Here is a 22861-nt window from a genome sequence, read left to right as displayed (position 1 = left end):
TAGAACCAAAGAACTACATGGAAATTCCAGAACCAAAAAGAAGAGGAACCTAACTTTAAATATGTTACATTAGATTAGCTTATTTCCAGGATGGAGACCACAAAGGAAGGATTCAGCAAAATCAGTGCTTAACCAAGAATAACTATCCAATTCGAAGAATACACGTAAAATACCAGGGTGATGAGTAGTCCCAAGAACATGTAAGCCAAATACATAAAAATTTAAAATACAGATATCATGAATACCATGAAGAGACAACAAAGAACTGACTGGAAACAAAATGAAGCTAAAAATGCCAAAAATGTCTCAATCTTTATGAAGGATAAATTGTCTTAACCAAAATTCACTTCTTGAACAAGGCGTTCAGATTATTAGATTTTAAAAAAATGGTCATAATTCTCACTGCACATACTCTAATTTCAGAAGCTACCAACAAGTGAAAATATACATGTCCACTTTATTTACTTCAGAAAGTCAATGCATTTATCAGGGAAAACCAGAATATCCTAAATTAGGCTTGAGACATCTTTATTAATTTAATCACAAATATTTTCAAATTGTCAGTTTGACACCTGAAAGTTGTTTTGCAAGTTTGTGGAAAAACAAGCCATAGCAGAACAGTATATACTTTTACTTGGTAAAGGAAACTAGAAATTTGGGTTAATGGAAGTTAAAAGTTGACCACTAAAGAATTTCTGCATTCTCCCAATGGAACCTACGCATACCAGTTTTTTAAATGCTGTGCAAAGTCCAACAGCTCTTCTAGCAGGGACACAGGAGAAAAATAACAGGGTTTATCTGGGTGTTGTATTTAAGGAGTGCTGTCATCAAAGGATACCCTTTCTGGACACTTAGAAAAACATGACAAAGATAAAAAATGCAACTAATATAAAAACTCAGTTTAGGAGAGTTTGCCCCAACATTATACATTTTCTATGGATGTCAGCAGCCTTATCTTTTCAGATATGTCCTGATCTCTACAAATATTACCAAGAATTTCAGTACTCTTTCATTAAAATTAAAGGCCCAGAAAATTATGTCCATTCTTGATAAGCAATTCTGGTTTAGGTATTAAAGAATAAATAATATTAATTAAATGTTGAACACTCAGCTGAGCAACATACAAAGCCATATTCATTCAAATTGACTAAGAATCTGTTGCTCACCTCTATCTGAATATTATTGGATGTAAGTAGTGGAGGAGTCAGGCGTATTAAAGTGAACTTATGAGAAAATGTTTTCAGAAGTTCCAGAGAAATATAAACAAACATGTTGTGTCACTGGAGATCACTTGAATGAGTAACAAAGTTTACTTTTGTTTAAAAACAAGACTTCACAGTAGTACAATTGGAAGCTTTAGTTCAGGGAAAAGCATTTAGGAGTTAGCACACTAGCCCATAAGCAATGTAGTCTTCAATATTCGCCATATTTCCTTAGGAATTTGTTTATCCCTCAATAACTAAAGAAAGAGGAGATTCTTTTTATTCTCTCCATTTTGCTTCAATATTTTCACAAGAAATTGAAAAGCAAATTTATAGACAGCCACCTCTCTTCGTATAAAATAGTCCACATTGTCGCCCCTGTGCCCTCCAAAGTGCGAAGGCTAGAGTGTGAGCATAGTGCTTTACAGTACCAAGCAAAGTGTTTGCTTTGTCACAGTCTAATACTCCACTCCTTGCTGGTTGTCCACAAATTGAGTAGAGAATTTAATGTTCTTAAAACAAGCCCCTCTAGTTGGCTTCATTGATTCTTCTAAATGCCAGACTTTGTTATGTACCTGAGAAAACAATTGTTAAAATAATTTAATAGTCAGATTAATAGAAAATATATATTTCTAGAAGTCATCGTGCATGATTACATTTATTTGTTTACTTGTCTGTCTTGCCACCAGAAGGCCACCCCCTTGACCATAAGCATTGAACTCTGCAAGAATAGAACCTTTACGGAATATATGACTATTATTTTTAATTTTCCCTTGACAAATTTGTTTTAAGACAAAACAAAAAAGTCTTGATATACTTACGAGGAAAGTAAGTATTAAATATATTTCTTTCAAAAAGTGGCTATTGTGCTGTGGGCCAAACATTCAGTATCAATAAATTAATAATATATATCAAATAAGGTGTCTGTACGCAAAACATATAAAACAAAAGCTACGTATTGTTCGCTTGATGAAAATGTTGTGACCAGGGTCTCAAAGAACTCTCACCTTGAATTATGCCTAAATGCATGACTTAGTGCTTGCTAATTCAGTTTTTATGATGATTTCTCAGAATGCAACTACCAAGAATAACAAGAATGAGCTTGATTGAACATGAAACCTCAGCTACTCTGGATCACATAGGCAAAAGGCCGTCTCCACCTACTTGTCTCTTCTCCCACAAGAGAAAAATCACCACAGCCTGTAGGAATCAAAGGGAAGCTGGGATTTCAAAGAGTAATCTTCCAAAGGAATCTTGAATCTCAACTGAATTCCTCATTTTACTGATGTTTGGGTGTCTTGGAGTCATCGTAGCAAGTATTTACTTAGTATATACAAAACTGATATACTAGTCAATCAACTAATCCTGGTTAAGGAAGATCACCTGATGGCAAGGACTGCAGGGCCAGAAATATTCTTTCCCAAGGCTTATATAGATATTGCTTTAGATTTCCTGATGTTGTGGATTTTCAACATTTCTATTCCTCCTGGTCTGAACCAGAGTTTGATTCTACCTTTGAAAGCATAGTAACTACTTTTCATGAGCCAAGCTGGCTTTCTCCTATGAATCCTGAAGGGAAAAGGAACATACTAGAATTGGCTCAGCATGTCGCTTCCCACCCAATGAATTAGAACTCTTATGCATACAATAGAAATTTACAATCCCAGAAAGGTGCTTGGATGAAAGTCACTTCATTGTTACTTTGCTTTGTGAAAGGAAAATTGAAATCCAACTAGACTCAAAGATACCCCAAGGAGGAGTAATGTGATAGAATACATATCATTTGGTAAAATAATTGCTGGGCAAACAACCACTTCCTTTTATCTAGAGTCAGAATGCTGAGTCTTGTTGTTATTGTCTTGTGGTTGTTGGAAGGTAATCAATGCTAGGTGTTCCCAGGTAGGGATTCTTAACTGGAGACATTTTTCTCCACCAAGAACATTTGGAAGTATCTGGAGAAATTTTTCATTACAAGTGGGTGAAGGATGCTGTAGACATCACCTAGCTAGAGGACAGAAACACCATTAACTGCCAACAAGCCTAGGGCAATCCCTTACAACAGCAACCAGTTATCTAGCCCAAAAACGTCAGTGATGTCAAGATGAAGAGCCCTATTCTAGAAAGACTAGGGAATAACAGGATATTCTGTTACGTGGTTTGTGGTTTTCCCATACAGGTGGTTAAGAGATCTGTGATTAAGTCTACACTGGTATGCTTCCTAAGTCTTCTCTAAGAAGTCATTCAGGACACGATCCTAATATGCAGGGAGGGTTTGGCAAACGTTTGGTTCCTTATATAGAAAACAGGGCTGCCTATGAAACAGAAGCTGAGATCAGCATGGGTTCTGGGTCCATACAAGAGAACTTGCTCCCCCGGTCATCTCCTCTTTATGGTTAAAAAAGCATTGCTAACAGATCAATCAGCTTCAGAAGCAGCACTTAAAATGTCCAGGGTTATTTGCCTCCTGGACCACAGGAGGAGGAAAGAGTGCAGAAGCCCTATGGTAAACGCTTGGATGCTCTTTAACATTACTAGCCTCAGACACCTTGTAGGAAAATGAACTTCTCTAGTCTAGGTAAGTCTACAGAATTTAATGGAGGAAAAAATATTCTGTGGCCTCAGCTTCCATTGGCCCATGCAGCTATTTACATACCATACTTGTGACTTACACACTGTCCCTTTGATTTGTAAATCTAGAGGGCACACATTAACAAATACTCAGGGTAATTCTTGAGAGTTCAATGCAGATACTTTGGCTCATAATTGTGCTCCTCCCTTTACCATTAGATCTATAACCACGCCTTCCTTCCACTAAGAATCTTCATTTTTTCTAACAGATAAGTTGCAAGATTCTACACTTCATCCACCAGTACATGATGGCTTGCAACTATTTCTGGATGCTCTGTGAGGGAATCTACCTTCACACTCTCATCGTCATGTCTGTGTTCGCTGAGGATCATCGCCTGTGGTGGTATTACCTTCTTGGCTGGGGTATGTATTTCGTACAATTGGGTTTTGATCTAGATCCACCTGGATTCGCATGTTTATAACCTTCTTCCAGTCTTGGTTTCAGAAAACATAGTCAGCATTCCAGTCTTCTGCTGCAGAGCTTCCCTCACGTATTTCTGTCAGATCTATTTTACTTATTTCATTTGAAACCCAGTTGGAATTTTCTCCATAAGTGTTTCAGAACTTCTGAGTTCTCTCACACTCAGAAAATATTCCATGAAAGAAATGCTGGCTATAAATTTGTCCTCACCTATGACATTCAGCTGAGATAAGGGTACCTTGAAAGGAACATTTACATGTTTCTTTCTATACTGGTACACCGCAAGTTAATTATAAAACTTGTTGGCATCATTGTGTACAGATCGATAAAGATCTCTACTTAGCTCATAACCGATACAAAGGAAGAAAGAAATGAGTTGTTCACCCATATCAAAAAGGAAGGAATGATAACAAAGTATTTATACAATACCTTAACCTTCTTTGATCAGCATATATTTAAAACTTCATTAGCATGATCCAAGTAGAATCAAAGAATATTAAACTCACAGTAACCACTGAAGAGGGCACTGCTAGTCAGTGCTGGCTAAGGCAGTAGATAGATCTCTTGTTCAGTGTTCTAGCCACAGAAAATAGAAAGTTTCAAAATGGAAGATTTTCTCCTTATTGATACGTATTTGGAAAGACAAAAAGTTAACTATTGGGACATGTCAAAGTCTATGCTCCACTTCTACACTTCTACCTAACACACACACACACACACACACACACACACACACACACACAAAGAGAGAGAGAGAGAGAGAGAGAGAGAGAGAGAGAAGAAAAAACTAAAATCCACCACTTTCCTTACCATTAAGAAACTTGCAACGCCAAATACAACTCCCTCCAAACAAATATGAGACCATTAGAGAGGCACATTTTTAAAACAGTAGCCTTTGCTTAGAACTTGACACAGCGTTGTCTTTGTGTGGAAGGGAGACAAATAAAGGGGAACCCTAATAACATCTCAAGAAAAGTGTTTCCCAGGAATGTTAAAAGATGTAATGGAACAGAGAAAACTTTCTGTTGGTTAATACAGTTTCCTTTTGAAAATACTAAAACAGTAACATCGGTTATAGAATTTACAATTTCAATAAAATAATGCACAACTGATATTTGAAAATACTCTTCAAAGTTGGGTTGCAGAACATCTAGTATTTTCTGGGAACTTACCTTTAGGGGACATCAAGGCCATCTGTGTGAAAAATGTTTCCAAATCCAGGATCTAAACTGGAATGGAACTCTGAGATTTGTGAGCATCATAATAAACCCATCCTGTGGGTGAACAACCGTCTGGTGCTCAAATTCTCCCCACCACAAAAATGAAAGACTGAGTCTACCCTAGCTGCTTTTTTCCTCATCTGTATTGCATCACTTAGTGTTCAGCATCTCTCATATCCAGGCAATGCCATGTCTCCAGGGTCCTTTCTGCCTTTACTGGTTCCCCTTGCTATAAACTGAAGGAAGGATAAATCTTCCTGTGGATTTACACTTTGAACAAGGAGGATTTCTTTGATTTCCTGTTTTTAGGAAAGGAATCCTATGGACTAAGTATCGCTCTTATTTTCACTATCTTCGGTAGAAGCAGAAAGGTCGTTCCAAGTTTTGGGGACTAGAAGAGCAGGGATAGATAGAAAAACCAAGACTGTACATAACAACAACCACACTAGTCGCAGGAAGGTGTCAAGCCCCAGGAGTTAGAGGTAGGGTCTACCCCAATAGCTAGGAAACATGGTGGTCTTCAAGTGAAGTGGAGAGGTAGACGCAGGTTCCTAAATACCTACTTTTGTTGTTGTTGTTGTCTTATCCTAAAATGTGTTCTTCAGAATAAATCCAGAGAATAACTGAGTCTTTGAATTCAAATGAGAAAATAGTCTGTTAGAGATGCTGTGAATAACACAATCATATGTTGTGTAAGTAGTCCAAGTTAAAATTATTTCAAGCCCAATATGTAATCAATGGTATTATTGAATTATTTCATTTATGCATTTAAAAATCAACATGATTTTATGTGAAAACCTAATAGTTTGAGACCTTCTCTTTTTTCATCTCGCTCACTGAAATTTAAAATATACCAGCTTAATTCTTTCCTGAGACATATTTCTTAACCTGACTATAACAACAAACCTCTTTCTACAGATGCTTCAATCAAATCAACAGTATTATCATGTACTAGGTACATCTGAGTAAAAAGACAATCTTTTTAAAAGGAAAATTACAACTTCAGAATACATTCTTGGAAAGAAAAATTATTTTAAAAACATGTAATTTGACTGGCTGAATAGATAGCATCTAAATTTTCCTGAAGATAAACTCAAAGGAGTTTTGTTTATCTTTACTAGTACTTAAATTTAGTCAAGGAATAGGATACTCCACTTCCTCTATAAGCCACAGCCAGAACTTAGAAGGATAGGAATACACTGACTTCTCCAGAATACTTGTCTTAAAAGGATCAATGTACAGAAGTAAACAGGAAAACAAAATACCCAAAAGAAATCATATGAATATCAAAGAAGGCTTTCACAGCAAATAATTGACCCAGGTCACATCCCTTAAAGGTGACTCAGAATCTTACTATGTGAGAGTCTAATTCACACAATGAAAGACTTTCTTGTTCCAGTTCACAGTATCAGCAAAAGCATCTTCAAAAATGTAACCATGTTAGGAAGGGTCTCAATGCAAGTTGCAAGGTACTGACTACAGCTGCGAGTTGGCAAAAGGCTTTTAATTGTCTGGATCCTCTTAGCCAAACTCCCCAAGTCTGACTTGATGAAATAATTTGTATACCAACATATCAGGGGAATGTCTTGATAGGTACACTCAATTCGCCACCGTCTTTACAAAAATGCTACCATTATCCATGCAATTGCAGTTAAGCTATGACATGGGATCCAAGTTTGATTTGTACTTTTCCCAATTTTAGGGTTCCCAATTGTGCCAACCATTATCCATGCCGTTACTCGTGTTTTCTACTACAATGACAAGTAAGTGTCACATTGACTTTTAAGCTAATGTATTGCACAGTGAGGGCATATTTGTAATGATGCATACTCTCACTTTTGCAGCTGCTGGCTGAGTGTGAATACTAACTTGCTTTACATCATCCATGGACCTATCATGATGGCTCTGGTGGTAAGAATTGATTCTTTAATATATTGGTATCGGTGTCATTGCTCAGCTTTGTGAATATATTTCTATGTGGCACATGTACTGTAACTACAAAATAAAGCTCATTTAATGCCATTCTATCACATAGAAACCAATTATATTCTTCAAAAAATGTCTTTTTCTTTATATGTGGAGAAGCTCATTTGCGTACATAGGAGAGAGGCAATATAGCATTTTAATCTCTAAGACAATGTTTTCTTTTCTCATGGTAAGAAAAGTAACAACAGTTTCCAATCCTCATGCCCACATTCTGTTCTTCCACTAAGGAGGCATCCATTAGTAAGTGAGCAACTTGGATTGCCATCCAGGCTGTTTCTCAGTCTCTCCAGTTGTATTAGCAACTTCCCTTGTTTGCTATGACAAAAGCAACTTAAGAAAGAGTTTATTTGGCTCCTGGTTTGAGGGGAGACAGACTATCATGACAGAGAATGCACGACAGTGTATGAGGCAATGTCGCATTGTCTTGTTCACAGACAACAGTCAGAGAAGGCTGAGTGCTGGTGCTCGTCTCCTTTTGTTCCTCTTATTCAGTTGAGGACCCAGGTCCATAGAATTCAACTACCATCAAAAGTCTTGTTCTTGTCTTACATGTTTTGAACAATGGCCATTTCTATCCCAGGTTTTAAAAACTCACTCTGAGCACTTACAATTAATTTATTTTAAGCTTTTATTTTCAAAAACTAAGCTTCAGAGCCAGAAAGTCTGTGTTTCAAAATGCCAACTTCTTGTATTTTAAAAGTTCTCTACTCATTGATCTGACAGGTAGCATATTTCACACAACAGTCATGAATTATTTGCTCATATGAATCTTGCAGGTCAATTTTTTCTTTCTGCTCAACATCGTCCGAGTGCTTGTGAACAAGATGAGGCAAACTCATGAGCCAGAAACCTACATGTACCTGAAGGCTGTGAAGGCTACCATGGTCCTTGTGCCCCTGCTGGGTGCCCAGTTTGTTGTGTTTCCCTGGAGGCCTTCCCACAAGGTGTTTGGGATGATCTATGATTATGTCATGCACACTCTGATTCATTTCCAGGTAAGAAAAGCAACTACATGTTCACTTGGTGTCTTGTTCTCCTGGTAAGTCCATCTGACTAAAACTCATAATCTTCTTTGTAAGATTATGATCTTAAAACTCACAGCCTTCAACCCAGCAGGCCCCACCAGAACTTTTGAAAAAAATGAGGTTGTATAAGGAGTTTGTTTCCACTTTATTGCTACTCAGGGCCTTTTACTGGTCCCACTCAGGCTACTGATTGCATAAAAAGTAGGTGCTGAGCATTTCTTTCTTTGGAGTGATGAGAGGAAAGCATTTATACAGAGCTGTCCATGCCTCTTGCTCCTTTAACCTTTCATTGTCAGACTCTATCCATGAGAGTTTGGGGACTGTATGGGAACACTGTCCCTGTGTTTCTCAGGTTTCTCATGTAGGAGAGCACAGAGTTACCAGAGTGGGCTGCATAGTTAACCACACAAGAGAAGAGAATGGGTACCTTCCTTCCATTCACTCCAGAGCTTTGGCCCAGATCAAAAACTCTAATAAAGGCAACTTCTAGGTATTGTGAGAATCCATCTGGGCATGAAGATGTTCTCAGGGAGAGGTTCTAACACAGAATCCTAGACCAGACTTTTTCCTTCTTAATTATAAATTTCAAATCCACTGCATTTTTTTCCAACTGTCAAGGCCTAGTGTGAGGAGAAGGCCGAAGTCAATTAGGTTAAAAATAGATCCCGTGTTTCTTTAATAACCTCAGCTATTGGGATCATACTTAAAACTCAGTACAAGGCATCTTACAAAGACTAAGCAAAGCCCCAAAGGCAACTGAGTCTGGACTTCTGAAAGACATACTTTGGATATTCCTGTACTAATTCACAGCCCACAGCTTCATACTCAGACTTTCAAAAGGTTTCTCTGATGATCACAGCCTCTAACTTTTTAAAGTACAAAGACTTTCCAAATCTACCATATCCAGCATGTTCACCAAAACTCTCCATGTTAAATGGAGCAATACATAAGCAAAATCACTAGAACCCTTCTAGTTACTGAATCTTTACAAGAAACATGTTTCTCTACTGATAGAATGATTTTTAAACTTTTGGGGCTGAAGATTTGTCCCTGGTTTCCTACGTGGTAGGTAAATGCTCTACCACTGAGCAGAAAATAAACTTCTAATGGAAATATTTTTGTGGCATAGCACTGAAGAGAAGTAGGTCATTCTTTTCCCTGAATTTCTGTTTCATCAAACCATGACATGCTGTTGAAATAGTGGAATATTCCTTCCTAGACTGTCTATGTGTGTTGATTTTATGAAATGACATCATGCAAACATGAATAACTTCAAATGTACTTTTTCTTTTCTTTTTAGGGGTTCTTTGTTGCGACTATCTACTGCTTCTGCAACCATGAGGTAAGCATGCATTTCATGTGATACTATCACCAATTTATATAAAGCCAACATTTTGCAGTTTGGAAGGACAACAGTGCAATTTCTTCAGATCTCATTTCTGTACGATCTCATAGGGTTTTGTGAGTAATGGGATAGTGGGTTTTTGAGGGGTGTGTGTGTGTGTGTGTGTGTGCGCGCGCGCGCACGCGCACGCGCGCGTGCGTGCATGCATGCGTGCGTGCTACCTCAAGCTGAGTCTAACCTATGAATGTGTGGTACAATTACACATAGGACCCAAAGAGCATGCTAAGTTCATACTTCCTTGGGTTGCGTAGTGAGCAGGTCAGCATGCTCAGCAGAATTAGCAAAAATTTTTTGGGGTTCCCACAGAATAAGAAGCCATATATCTATTCTTTTTTTGAAACCCACACCCAGGCCACAACAGTCAGTGTTCTGCCTATTTTCTAGTTGATTATGCCACTGTAAGACCATGTATTCAAATATTTTGAAAAATTACCCTGAAGTTAAGACTAAAAAGAGGGTTCTCAAAAATGACAGTGATTGCTGTCATGGAGTAAAGACTTATATAAATAATCTGAATCTCTGGTTCAGTGTTCTGCAGAAACTTACACAACCAGGCTACTCAGGTAGTTTTAACCAGAGTCCACTGTCCTCTAACAAAAGCTTTCCTGAGAGCTTAATTATAAAATGTGAAAGGAAAGCTGCTATAGCCCTAGCGTTTCTTCCAGGGTACCTCCATGATCTCAAGGAATACAACTTGAAAGTTTCCCTCAAATTTTAGGTGATAAGTCTAAGCTCCAGGAAAATGGTGTCACTCACCCAGTGTCACAAATACAGCTGTGACAGCCAGAACCATAGTCCAAACTTTCTGACTCTCAATTAAATCAACTAAATTGCAATAAATTATCTATATATGCAATCCTTCCCTAGAAAATATACTCTGCTTTCTCAAGACCACATAATTTTAATACACAGGTATTCTTATCATTGTAAATTAATTCCTACTAAAAATAATTCTATTCAATAGTTTGTTAAGATATGACCATATACTATCCTGTTAGTATTGAGGAACATTTTCTAATCGTTAGCAATTGATACCTTATACCTGCTTTATTATTTCTTTAGATAGTATTCAGTGAGTATCTAAAATACTTGCCTGCTTTACCTGATGCCCATCTCCAAATCCAACTTAGAAAGAATTTTATTATTTCCTTTCCAACTAGTACATCTTATTCTTTCATCTAAAAACTTATTCTTCCATTCAACAAAATGCATCTGTGTACTCATGATTGCTAAGGCACACACTAGCCTGGGATAAAAAGGAGATATCCTTCAGTTGTTAGCTGACAGAGTAACCTCTGGCCCTCTTTTTATTCTTTAACAGTAAAAACTACAAAATGAATAGGGCTTATTATCATCCCATGTAGAATACTACACCAGTGAGAACACTCTGCACATGTAGACTCTTACATTTTGAGTTTGTTTTTAGTACACAAAATAAACTCTTTCATATAAAACAATGTCAAAATAGGGCTAATAGAAAAATAAGACTCAGAATGGCTAAAAGCCTTGTAAAGCACCAGAGGTTTGCATGAATTTGTAAAAATGCTACAATATTCACTGGGAGTCTCAGACATAGAAAGTAAACCCAAGGGGTTTTCTTAACAGTTGAAATATCTGGAGTTTATTGCATATGTTTTCTCTGTTTTTTGAAACATTTCTGTTTTCATTAAGATCATGTAGCTAGAGGCATGACATTTCTAATAATACAAAAATGGTATGCTTTGCCAAATGTATTATCACAGTCCCATGGATATCAGGCATCTGGGTCTCAGCTGGACATTCTGCACATAGTTCCCCTTCTGTCATTGAACTTAAGCAAGGCACTCACACTCATAAAAAGTTATTTCCAGCTACATGTGAGATAGGTACATCATGAGTCTTTGCCTGGCTGGGTATTGAGTTTCAGCAAAGATCCAAGGGACTAATAGGTGAGCAATGCAATGATGCAAGTTGAAATTTTAACTCTGATTAATTATCAACATGTTGCTGTCAGTGATTGACATCATGAAAATAAAGCCTTATGTAGAGGGTCCATGGATAGACTAAGAGCAGCAGGTATGTTAGACTGTGATGGCAGAGTGACAAATGGAGAGGAGGACTTAACTCTTTCCATTATGGGAGGAAAGCCCCGTCTTCCATGCATCAGCACATAACTACAGGTGCCTATGATAAGCTTAACGGGAAAAGAGAGATACACCCCAAAGCATTCAAACCTGACCAAGAAGATATTAGTATCATGTTTGTCTCCACAAGTATGGGAACCAAGACCTAAATACACCAGTCTTCCATGACTTCATACTACACAATAGAGCCAGCGAGAACAACTGTATCTTCAGACCATCAGACCAAGCTTTCATACTTCAAATTCAACAATAAATATATTGATAAAAATCAAGGGGGAAATTAAAGTTATTTGTGGTTCTTGCTTTTTCAAAATGAGCGATAAACCTATATAATCCAGAATGTTGTGTGTTATAATTACCCCTTGACCTCTCTGAACATTTCTTCTGCTTTCCAGAAGCAAAAAAAAAAGTCTCTGGGTTGGTTTGTTTTGTTTTGTTTTCAAGGTCACAGATTTAATGCCCTTATTCATCAAAGCACCATCTAGTCCATGTATTGTGTCTACCTCCTACTGTAAGAGATAATCACCCTTCTTAGACTATAACCATTGCAGTATCTTTTGCATGCTGCTGAGGGCCTGTTTCTAAATATATACTTTATAAATGGAAGCAGATTGCCATCACCACACAAAAGGATGGCTCATAAATTTGGGATGCAATTAGAGAAGGTTGCTAACTTCCTGGAATAATAATTTTTAATATTAAAATTGACTTCACACCCATTAGCCTCATGTTGGACTGGGTAATTCAATATATGTGGATACTCTGGTGGAGATTGTAAAAAGACAGGTGAGGCAAAAGCAAGATGTGTTTTCTGTGGGGCACCTATGCCAACTAACACTACATTTATAACCATCGGAAATGTATACCTCTACAACTCTAAGTAAGGTTCAGCTGTAAGGACAACCTCGGTTTTAAGAGATGCTGAATCCATGGAAACTATCGGTTTTCTTTATCTATAAACACTGCATCTCCAAAGATACCAAACTGGAGCCTTTCCTCGTTTCTCAAGAGTACATTGATGGTTTCCAGACTATAACCCTGACATCAAAGGGCTTATCGACAATCCAAATAAAGGCAGGCTTCACATGGAACTCAAGTTCTGCCACACTGCAGCTCCCTGACTGTGCACACATGCCATAGTCTCAGACCTCCCGTCTGTAAGTGAACACAACAGTGGTGTCCTTATAAGGAGACTGTTGTGAGGATTAAATAAATTAATGCAAATCAAGTGATTATAATGTGGCCTATGGCAATCAGTCAGTAAGTGGTAACTAAATGCTTTACACCATCCTTTGTCCCTGTATGACTTTTATCAAGGCAAAATGCAGCTGCATGGCTCACCCCAGCCCTTAGCGCTTCAAGATCTTGCTTCTTTATCTGTTTAAAATATAATTGAATCTAAAATGCTACACCCAAAAACATATATCCATAGTTTGTTTGAAAAGTTCACTATTTCAAATGATCAGATTGCCAAATTATTCTGACTGTTTTTCTACTGAAAGAGACTGAAGTCTCATTCTTAAAAGGTTGTAGCTGCCTTAGTCAGATTTTTATTATCTGCAACACCTCACTTGGAGCCTCGTTTGGTAAGGGTAAATCCACAACGTGGGTCCGTTATCATAAAATTTAGGACTATGTTGCCGTTTATGGATATATTTTCATGATCCATGAGTTCAGATTTGGATAAAATCATGTCTTAGCATGAATGGCAGCAGGTAAAAATTTTCCTAACTCCTTCCCTCTAATGAGACATGTCTGCTACATTATGAAACAAATCAACGTTCCTTCACAGGCTGTGAGAGCCAAGACAGAAAGCTTTGCTCAAAAATGGCAAATAGCTTGCCCGTTGTTACCCAGACAAGTAACTCACTTCTTCGATTGGCATATTGTTATTCCAGGGTGGTATATTTCATAACCACGGTATAAACTCAGTTCTTAGAGCAGATCTACAATTTAGCCTCTTCTAGCCTCTGATAAGCCCCAAGAGTCAGGTATGTAAGCTGACAGTTATTGACCACAGTCTCCCTTTGCTCTTCAAGGTGCAAGTTGCCCTGAAGCGCCAGTGGGCGAAGCTGAAGATCCAGTGGAGACAGCGCTGGGGGAGGCGCCGCCGCCGCCGTACCACCAACCGCAACCGCGTAGTTGCGGCTCCTCGCCAGGCAGCGTTTGTTGAGCAAGGTGATCTCCCCATTTACATCTGCCATCAGGAACCGAGGAATCCTCCCATCAACAACAATCAAGGCGAAGAGAGTACCGAAATGATCCCCATGAATGTCATCCAGCAAGATCCGTCCGCCGTCCCGGAAGACACATCTGCTTGAACGTGAAGCTACCCCACGCATTGTGAACCGCTGAGCCTTCATTTCCCGGGGGAAAGATAGACCATGCATTTCAAGTGATCCCCACCCTCCCAGGAGCTCAGCATTCATTCGTGAAGAATTATTAAGTGAATTTGTCCATAGTGATTTTGAAGAAAGTTATTCTTGGTACTATTGCTTTGGGAGACAGTCTAGGAATAGAGTCCCCCACTGCAACTTGTGAACTCCATCATTCATCTAGGACTGAGATGAGAGTGTCATAGAAATGAAGGCAAGGTATCCAAAAAATGCCACTAAATTGTCCTAGTTCAGATACAGGGTGCTCCTTGTTAATATTGAGCCATTTGTACCTTTGAGAAATTAAAATCACTCTCAATATTTTTAATTTTAACACTGGACTTTGAATTGGAATATTTCTGTATTTGGCTATGGATCTGACTTTTAATTTTTTTATTTCAACCAATTCCCTATTACATGTTTTACCATCCATACAATTAAACTGCACAAATAATATGACCTCTGGAAGATGGTGTGGCTTTTAAACATACAAACGGCTAAGATGATAGGAGACAATCTGGGCATTGGGCAGGAAGACATTTACAGTAAATTTGCTGGAACTGTACCATACTCAGATTGCTTTTGGATAATCCTGTCCACCAGGAAGACCCAAATGCTGTAAGGAATTGATCTTAATGTTGAATGTGCTTTGGTCACTGACATTTATAAATTGGGAGGTCACCAAGAATCTATCACCAAATCTTTCACAACACTGCCAAAAATATAATTCTCTGTGAAAGAGAACACTCTTTAAAGAGATTTCCACTTTCCTAAACCACAAGATTTATAAAGCAAATCACTCCAAGGTTTCTAAAGCAGATTACCTCTTGCCCTCGGGTGCTATCTAGCAGTGAGAGATAGATTTGTTTACGGCTGGTAATTAAAAGACTCCATACAAGTCCATTAACTTCCTTCCACCCAGCTTCAAAGCTTAACAAGGTCTCTGTATTTTCCAGGAAGACTCAGTGCGGCTAATTACATATCAGTTTCTAGTTGACCTCTTGTTTGCTGCTATTAGCAAAAGAGGGAGAAAAAACACAACACAGAGACTTCGTTTAACCACATATTAATTCATCTTAAAATACAAACGAGCTTCTCATCAAAACCCAGTATTTATATTTCCACATCTCTCTTTACTCCCCAGTATAAGATCTTCAAAGATCCATGAATAAACCAATATCATTACTGATTTCTGAATCTATAACAGCATATAACAGTTATCATTATTTAATTTATATGCTAAATGAGTTTCATGGAAATTCTCCAAATCGGGGCCCATCTATGACATATCACTGCCTTTCAGAAGGGATTTAGTTGTGTAAAGGCAAAAAATAACTGGTTCTGGTTAAATGTTTAGTGCACCTAGAGAAAACTGTATTTTCCAAGTGACCGTGGACTTTGGATACTGAAAGTATGTCTCCTTTACGAAATGTAAGGGAAGAATTGAAAGGAAAGTGTTTTGTTCCAATCACAGTGTTACATAGTGATGTTCCTATTTTTTTGTTTACAAACATCAAAAACAGTGTATTTCAGGCAGCTCTAGTACAAATGTGATAATATTTGAGATGTTATTGTGCTGATGTAGTAGGAGCTGATGAAATCAAACTAGCTTATCATAGCATTGCATGTAATACCTAAATTGTGTGAAACGCTTCTGCTATGTGCATGTATAAATTAATATAGAGCATAATAAAAAGGCAAAGATGTGTGTTTGCTTATTTTTCTAGAGAAATATACTTCCATCTTTCATTCATTCATCTTGTCTCTGCTCATTCCATGCTTTCTTCATGTCAGCCATAAACTACCAACAGCCCACCTTGTCTGTCATGTGGGAGGGAGAAAGATCTAAAAGCATAGGTGAAATGATTGACATGTATCACACGATCCTTATCTTTATTGGTATGACCACTTTTCAATCTAACCTAGTGACACAGCCCTCATACTCTTGAAAATATTAAACCATCCATAACTGTCAGTCTGCTATTAGATATATTTGGGGATTACAGCAAAGAAACCCAGGACAGGGAAGTACAAAATCATTTTGTAGTGTATTAGTTTTCATTATTCTAGAACCAGGCTTGATCTGTCTAGCATCACCTGAGATCATTAGAATTGTTATAATTACAAGTTTCTAATATAATTTGGAAGAAAGACTAAGACTTAATAAAAGGTAACCAATTAAATATCACTAGGGTGCATAAAGGCCACTATTAGAAAGATTTTTCAGATCCAGAAAGCATGAAATGGAAAACCTGAGGATTAAATGAGAACTCCTAAACTAATAAAGGGGAACAAGAGTGATCTGTAGATATAACACCCTAAATTGCTGCCTCCTGAGACCTGAGAATTTTTTGAGAAGGGATACACAGAGATGCATCTTCCCCTGTATGCTCCAGAGAGCAGAAATAACAGACTGCTACACCCTTGAGATTTTGAAGAACAAAAAATAATTTCCCACATCATCAATGTAATTCTTCAACAGGGTGACTTATACAGAGGTAACTGCCCATCTCTTCTAATATAAAATTGCTCAAAATGGGCCTTTGTGTACAACTGGATACTATAATCCCGAGGAAGGTGAGGCATTAGAAAAGATAGGATAAAATGTTTATCACCATAAAGCTACACCTCATTCATTACTCATTGGTACAGATGTTTCATGTATGTCCCATTGTACCATAAGTCTAACATTTATTAATAGTGATGACTGCTTATTTTCTGTGTCATGGGTCAAATCAAAACCTTCTGGGTGAAAACTTAACCACTGATATTATGAGGGTGGGAAAACAAAATGTGTTGTTGGATATGGTGGTGGCTAAATGTGAGGTCTCCTTCCAAGTGGCATCAAAGAGTTCCAAGCACCAGAAATGTTCTCAGAACAACATCTGCACCATGTTGTGTCTAGGACTCATTCCCTAGAAAACAACATGGAAAACTTCAGTCCTTCCGTAAGTATACTATGGCTCACTATTTATCATGTGACTTAACACCTTAGGGTTTAAAATGAGGTGGTTCATAAAAAGTAGAGATCAAATACCACATTTGAAAAGTAATCAAGTAAATGAAGAAAAACTGGATTTGTTCTTTTGAAAGAAAAAACCAGTAGTCTTACTCCTACCTCAGATTTAGGTAAAATTGATGTAATACATTGATAACAAGTGTGGAGCATGGGAAAATGACATGGAAACATAAAGAAAAAATAATAATGTTATTGTAATGGCAAAGGAAGTTAGGAAGCATTTTCTTTTTTTAAAGATTCTGAAATTTTATTTATTTATTTATTTATTTATTTATTTATTTATTTATTTATTTACTAATGTATAAAGGTGCTTTATCTGCATGTATGCTGGCAGACCAGCAGAGGGCATCAGATTGTAAGTTAGGAAGCATTTTCTTTTTTTAAAGATTTTGAAAATTTATTTATTTATTTATTTATTTATTTATTTATTTATTTACTAATGTATAGAGGTGCTTTATCTGCATGTATGCTGGCAGACCAGAAGAGGGCATCAGATTGTAAGTTAGGAAGCATTTTCTTTTTTTAAAGATTCTGAAATTTTATTTATTTATTTATTTACTAATGTATAGAGGTGCTTTATCTGCATGTATGCTGGCAGACCAGAAGAGGGCATCAGATTGTGTGCGCCCATGTGGATGCTGGGAATTGAACTCGGTAACTCTGGAAGAGCAGCCAGTGCTCTTAACCACTGACCACTCTCCAACCCCACATTTTTAAGCTAAGAACTTTAAAAATATTTTTTGTTTGCAACATGGAATTAATTTCCTTTCCATATCTCCAAATAATCACATGATGTATTGAAGAAAAGCACCATTGAAACTACAGCAAAGTTTTATCTGAAAACCTTTCTGATGTTATATCTTCCTTCACTTAGAATAACAATGTCTTTAAGGATTTCAGATTTTATTTTAAATGTTGGCCAGCCAGTCCCTTGTGGTCCTGATCAATGCCCATTTTCCACTTAAAGAAATTCAATACATTCTATCTACTTTCCCAGAAGCCCTTCCAATGAAACTCAAACTGAGCCATCCTTCCTTCCCTATTGACCAGCGATGCCACCTAATGTCACTGCAGTCTTCATTGCTGAAATGATCTATTATCTTTTAATTAGGAAATTTGCCTCCAAATCTCAGACTATGTTAGTTAAGTGTTCAATAGAAATTCAATAAAGCCAGTTGAAATGTCTTTTATTAAAAAAAATAAAAAAGTCACAAATAGACCACTATGTCTCAATTCAACCCTGCCAGTCAGGCTAACCAAAGCTAATACACAGACCTCTCACATGTGTGCCATGCTCCTAGGCATAGACTGAGCTACAAAGTCCAAAAATATTTATGGAGCCAAGGGGGTAGTTAGTCTATGTGCATGCAGCAAGAATTTTGCTAGATATGACTTATCCCTGTGCCAAAACACTGTGACCTCTGTGTACTATCATGGACAACTAGGTCTTAAAGAGATAATGTATGTAAACACAGAGAAGATAAACATAATTCAAGGAAACATTGAACGTTATAAAACAGACCAATAACCACTAGCTCTTCTACATTTTATAACAACTGGTCCACTCTTTATTCCCATTTTATTGATGAGAACACTGCTCAAAAGAAAGTTGAAGAACTTGTCCACACATCACAGTTAGTGGTTATACTAGTTACTTTCCTTGATACCGTAATCAAATGCCTGATAAGAGCAACCTTAGGGAGGAAGGATCAGTCTGGTTAATAGTTTAATAGTGAATACAGTCACTGGACTCAATGATTTTTAAAAAAGACACAAAGTTGGAAGAGTTGTGTGTTTGGAGACTATGGAGGAGTTGGATGGGGAGGGTGTGGATATGATCTAAATATGAAAATCTCAAAGAATACATTGAAAACGTTATAATTTCTATTAAAAAAAGGGATATTATCTGTGGGGCATACATGAGCTCCAAAGATGGTGCTTGGAGGAAGTTAGCTCAGGTTGTTTAAGCTGAGACAAGATACAAAGATCAGGAGATGATGTCAGTGCAAAAACAACTTGTAAACAAGGAAATGAGTATAGGGTAACCTTTAAAACGATTGGTTGGTTCCTTCCACCCACTCCTAGGGTTCTGAGGTTTTTTGCTATAAAAGAGGCTTACTGCCTAACAATAAATGAGTTCTTGCTTTGTCCGCTTCATCTGATTGTCTCCGGTAAGAGGAAGGCTGAGGAACGGGAGAGCGGCACACTACCTTTCCTCGGTTCTAGGCCACCTCTTCAGAGATGACCTGAGTTCCTGGCAGGGCAAGACCCCATGCCTGGCCTTTATTATTGGACATGAAAGTATATTCGGCAGAGGGCAGGTGGTCTTCCAAGGTAAGTGAACCCCTCAGTATGGGTAATTCAACTTCCTCAAGTGGTAAGCCAGCCCCCAAGGCTCTGCATTATATGCTTAAGTCTAGAGGGCTTGCTGGGTGGTGGTAGCATACGCCTTTAATCCCAGCACTTGGGAGGCAGAGCCAGGCAAATCTCTGTGAGTTCAAGGCCAGCCTGGCCTACAGAGCAAGATCCAGGACAGGTACCATAGTGCCACCCCTGGGCTTCTACCCTACTATCACAGCCCTTAAGGTGGCTTTTCACCTGGATTCTCTGCCACTCCTTCTCAGGAGTCAAAGAGGGAGATTGATTCTCCCCAAGGGTTAGAAAAGGGAAAAATAAAAACAAGGGGCCCTGGGTGGTGGGCAAAAAGGACGGGGGAGGTTCTGAGAGTAAAGAAAAAAATAATTGGGCCAAATTCAGTGAGGAGCATGAGAGATGTGCAGAGAAATATACAGTAGAGGTCAAAGCAAAAGTAAAAGTCACTGCGCCCGAGCCCTGCACCCCAAGGCATTCTGGCCCTTGGCCTTGCAACCCTGGGGGCAGTGTATGAGAGGGCATTCTGGGCTCCCAAGATTTCTGTCCAAGGGAAACCACCGAGCTGATGAGCTGGCATCAGGATTTAAGATATTGACCTTAAAAGATAGTCCATGCCTGCAGGCCATGTCAGCCCTTCCTAGAGGTACCCCCTTTACAAATGCAGAGAGTTAACCCCAGAGGCCTAGAGCCAAATATCCTCTGACAAACAGATGTTAAACTTAAATATATTTTTGTTTCAATAGAATAAAAGGGGGAACTAGACCCCATATTCAGTTGCTCTGCACCCCACAGCCATCACACTCTGGTCTCGGGGCTACAAGGACACCTGCATCAGGGCCTTCTGCTCCCCAGCCACTCCTTCGTGCCCCTTGTGGGGTAGGAGCTCCTGGAGTGACAGTCCCTATAGAATCGATGACAGAATACAGGCTTGTGGTTGTGGGTACTGGAGGCGTGGGAAAGAGTGCCCTGAACATCCAGCTGATCCAGAACTATTTTGTGGATGAGTATGTTCCCACCATAGAGGACTTCTATCGGAAACAGGTGGTCATTGATGGGGAGGCATGTCTGCTGGACATCTTAGACACAGCAGGTTGGGAGGAATGTGCTACCCTGCGGGACCAATGCATGCACACAGGGGAGGGTTTCCTCTGTGTGTTTGCCATCAACAACACCAAGTCCTTTGAAGACATCCATCAGTACAGAGAGCAGATCAAGCGAATAAAGGACTCAGATGATGTGCCAATGGTGCTGGTGGGGAACAAGTGTGACCTGGCTGCTCGTACTGTTGAGTCTCAGCAAGCCCAGGACCTTGCCCACAGCTATGGCATCCCCTACATTGAAACATCAGCCAAGACCCGGCAGGGTGTGGAGGAGGCCTTCTACACACTTGTACGTGAGATTCGGCAGCACAAACTGCAGAAGCTGAACCCTCCCATCGAGAGTGACCCTGACTGCGCTAACTGCAAGTGTGTGCTATCCTGACTCCAGCTGATGGTCGTCCTGCTCTTCCTGGCTCCACCTGCGCCTCAGAGGGACCCACACCAACCTCAGCAGGTGACCTGGACAGTGATCAATGCTGGCAATGGACCTGGCCAGAGGATCCTGGGACATTGGGGATTGGACTCCCCTTTCATAAAGGACCTCAGTTTTCCCAAGTCCTCTAAGCCTGGTACCCATAGTGGGGACACAGTGGGCTCCATGGATGGCCTTCTCTCCCCAGAGATCTCATCCTCATACCCACTACTGCCCCCACGTCCTTTGGCCTCCCCCTCTTCCCTGCAGCAGCCTCTGACACCTGCCCCAGGAGAGCTCTACCTGCCTCCAGCATCTGCTTCCCAGGGCCCCACTGCAAGTTCCTCAATGTCCTCGGAGCCTGGGGACAATGATGACTATACGGAGATGGCCTTTGGTGTGGCCACACCTCACCTCTGAGACGCACCCACTCTTCCACCGCAGCCTTCACATGCACAGCTGATGGCGAAAGTGACTTCTGGCACCCTGGGGCTGGGGCTAAAACTGTCTTTGCTGCTGCCACTGCTGGGCGAAGCCCTGCTGGACCTCTCTTTCTCAAGGGATGCTTACTGAGAGATGCTGTATGTGGACCAGCCAGCTGGCACACCTCTGCTCTATGTCCATGCTCTACAGGATGCCCCTGAAGAAGTCCCCAGCTTTCGCCTGGCCAGCATCTCTCTAGCACCTTTCGCACATGGCTGCATGAGAATGATTGGATCTGCGTCCATGAGGACTCTGGCCTCTACTTCAATCAGAGCCTTGACCACAGTTCCTGGGAAGAGATCAGCATTCACAATGGTGGCTTCCCCTTGCTCACCATCTTCCTTCAGGTCTTCCTGGGGTCCACAACCCAGTGGGAGGACAGATGTCATTGGTCAGGCTGTGCCGTATGTGTTTCTCCTTCATCAATGACTCCTTCCCAGCATGCAGCTCCCTCAAATCCCAGGACCTCTGGGCTCTTGAAAGGTGAGAGTCTGCCCTTCCATTGCAACCCAGACAGCTTAGAGGTGAGCACTCACTGGGCCCCTGACCAGGAGCTTCAGGAGAAGTATGTGCTGGAGACTGAGTGCATAATAGTGCATAATGGACACTGGTTCCAGCGAAGAGACGGTCACTGTGTCCTTCCCGGTAACCATGTATGATGAGGACAACTCAGCACCCACCTTCTCCAGAGGTGTGGGGCTGACGATTCTCCATGGGACTGGACTCAAAGATGGATTGATTCTAGTAATTTCTAAATGTGACTGGAACAGCCTCCTTTTGGAAATCATCAGCTGTCTTTGGGGGTAGGGGTAGGGAAGGATAACCCTCTCTTAGTTCCTTTAATGGGTTTCTTAACTCTTCTCTCTGTAGGTGTTCTTGTCAGTACTTCAGATAGTAAAAACCTTTTCTCCTGCCCACGAAATTAGTAAAAAGAGACTTTTTAGAGAAATCCCCTAAAACTTTTGTGTTTGCTTAGTAATTAAATCCCCCAGGAACAGTAGCGCTGATCTGCTAACTGCTTTTCTGTGTTCTCAATAAATGTTGGGTTTGACTTAAAAGGGGGGGTTGCCAAACAGGTAAACTTCATAA

General features: G+C 39.5%; 2 protein-coding genes across 2 annotated transcripts in view; both read left to right on the top strand.

Moving 5' to 3' along the window:
• Calcr (calcitonin receptor) overlaps positions 1-14462 on the top strand; it is a 33744-nt gene extending 19282 nt beyond the window's left edge. Inside the window, exons 8-13 of the mRNA XM_059256498.1 lie at positions 4040-4193; positions 7174-7234; positions 7316-7382; positions 8234-8452; positions 9783-9824; positions 14050-14462. Of these exons, the coding sequence (XP_059112481.1) occupies positions 4040-4193; positions 7174-7234; positions 7316-7382; positions 8234-8452; positions 9783-9824; positions 14050-14331 (825 nt within the window). The 3' untranslated portion in view covers positions 14332-14462. The remainder of the gene's footprint in view (positions 1-4039; positions 4194-7173; positions 7235-7315; positions 7383-8233; positions 8453-9782; positions 9825-14049) is intronic.
• Positions 14463-20662: 6200 nt separating this feature from the next.
• LOC131905661 (GTPase HRas-like) lies at positions 20663-21259 on the top strand. Its single transcript, XM_059256497.1, has one exon. It carries the CDS (start codon positions 20690-20692, stop codon positions 21257-21259), a length of 570 nt encoding a protein of 189 aa, XP_059112480.1. The 5' UTR covers positions 20663-20689.
• Positions 21260-22861: the final 1602 nt, after the last annotated feature.

The sequence above is a fragment of the Peromyscus eremicus genome, chromosome 3 (genome assembly GCF_949786415.1).
Source record: "Peromyscus eremicus chromosome 3, PerEre_H2_v1, whole genome shotgun sequence".
NCBI lineage: Eukaryota > Metazoa > Chordata > Mammalia > Rodentia > Cricetidae > Peromyscus > Peromyscus eremicus.
Note: the sequence above shows the minus strand (reverse complement) of the source record. Positions and strands in the feature narration are given on the sequence as shown.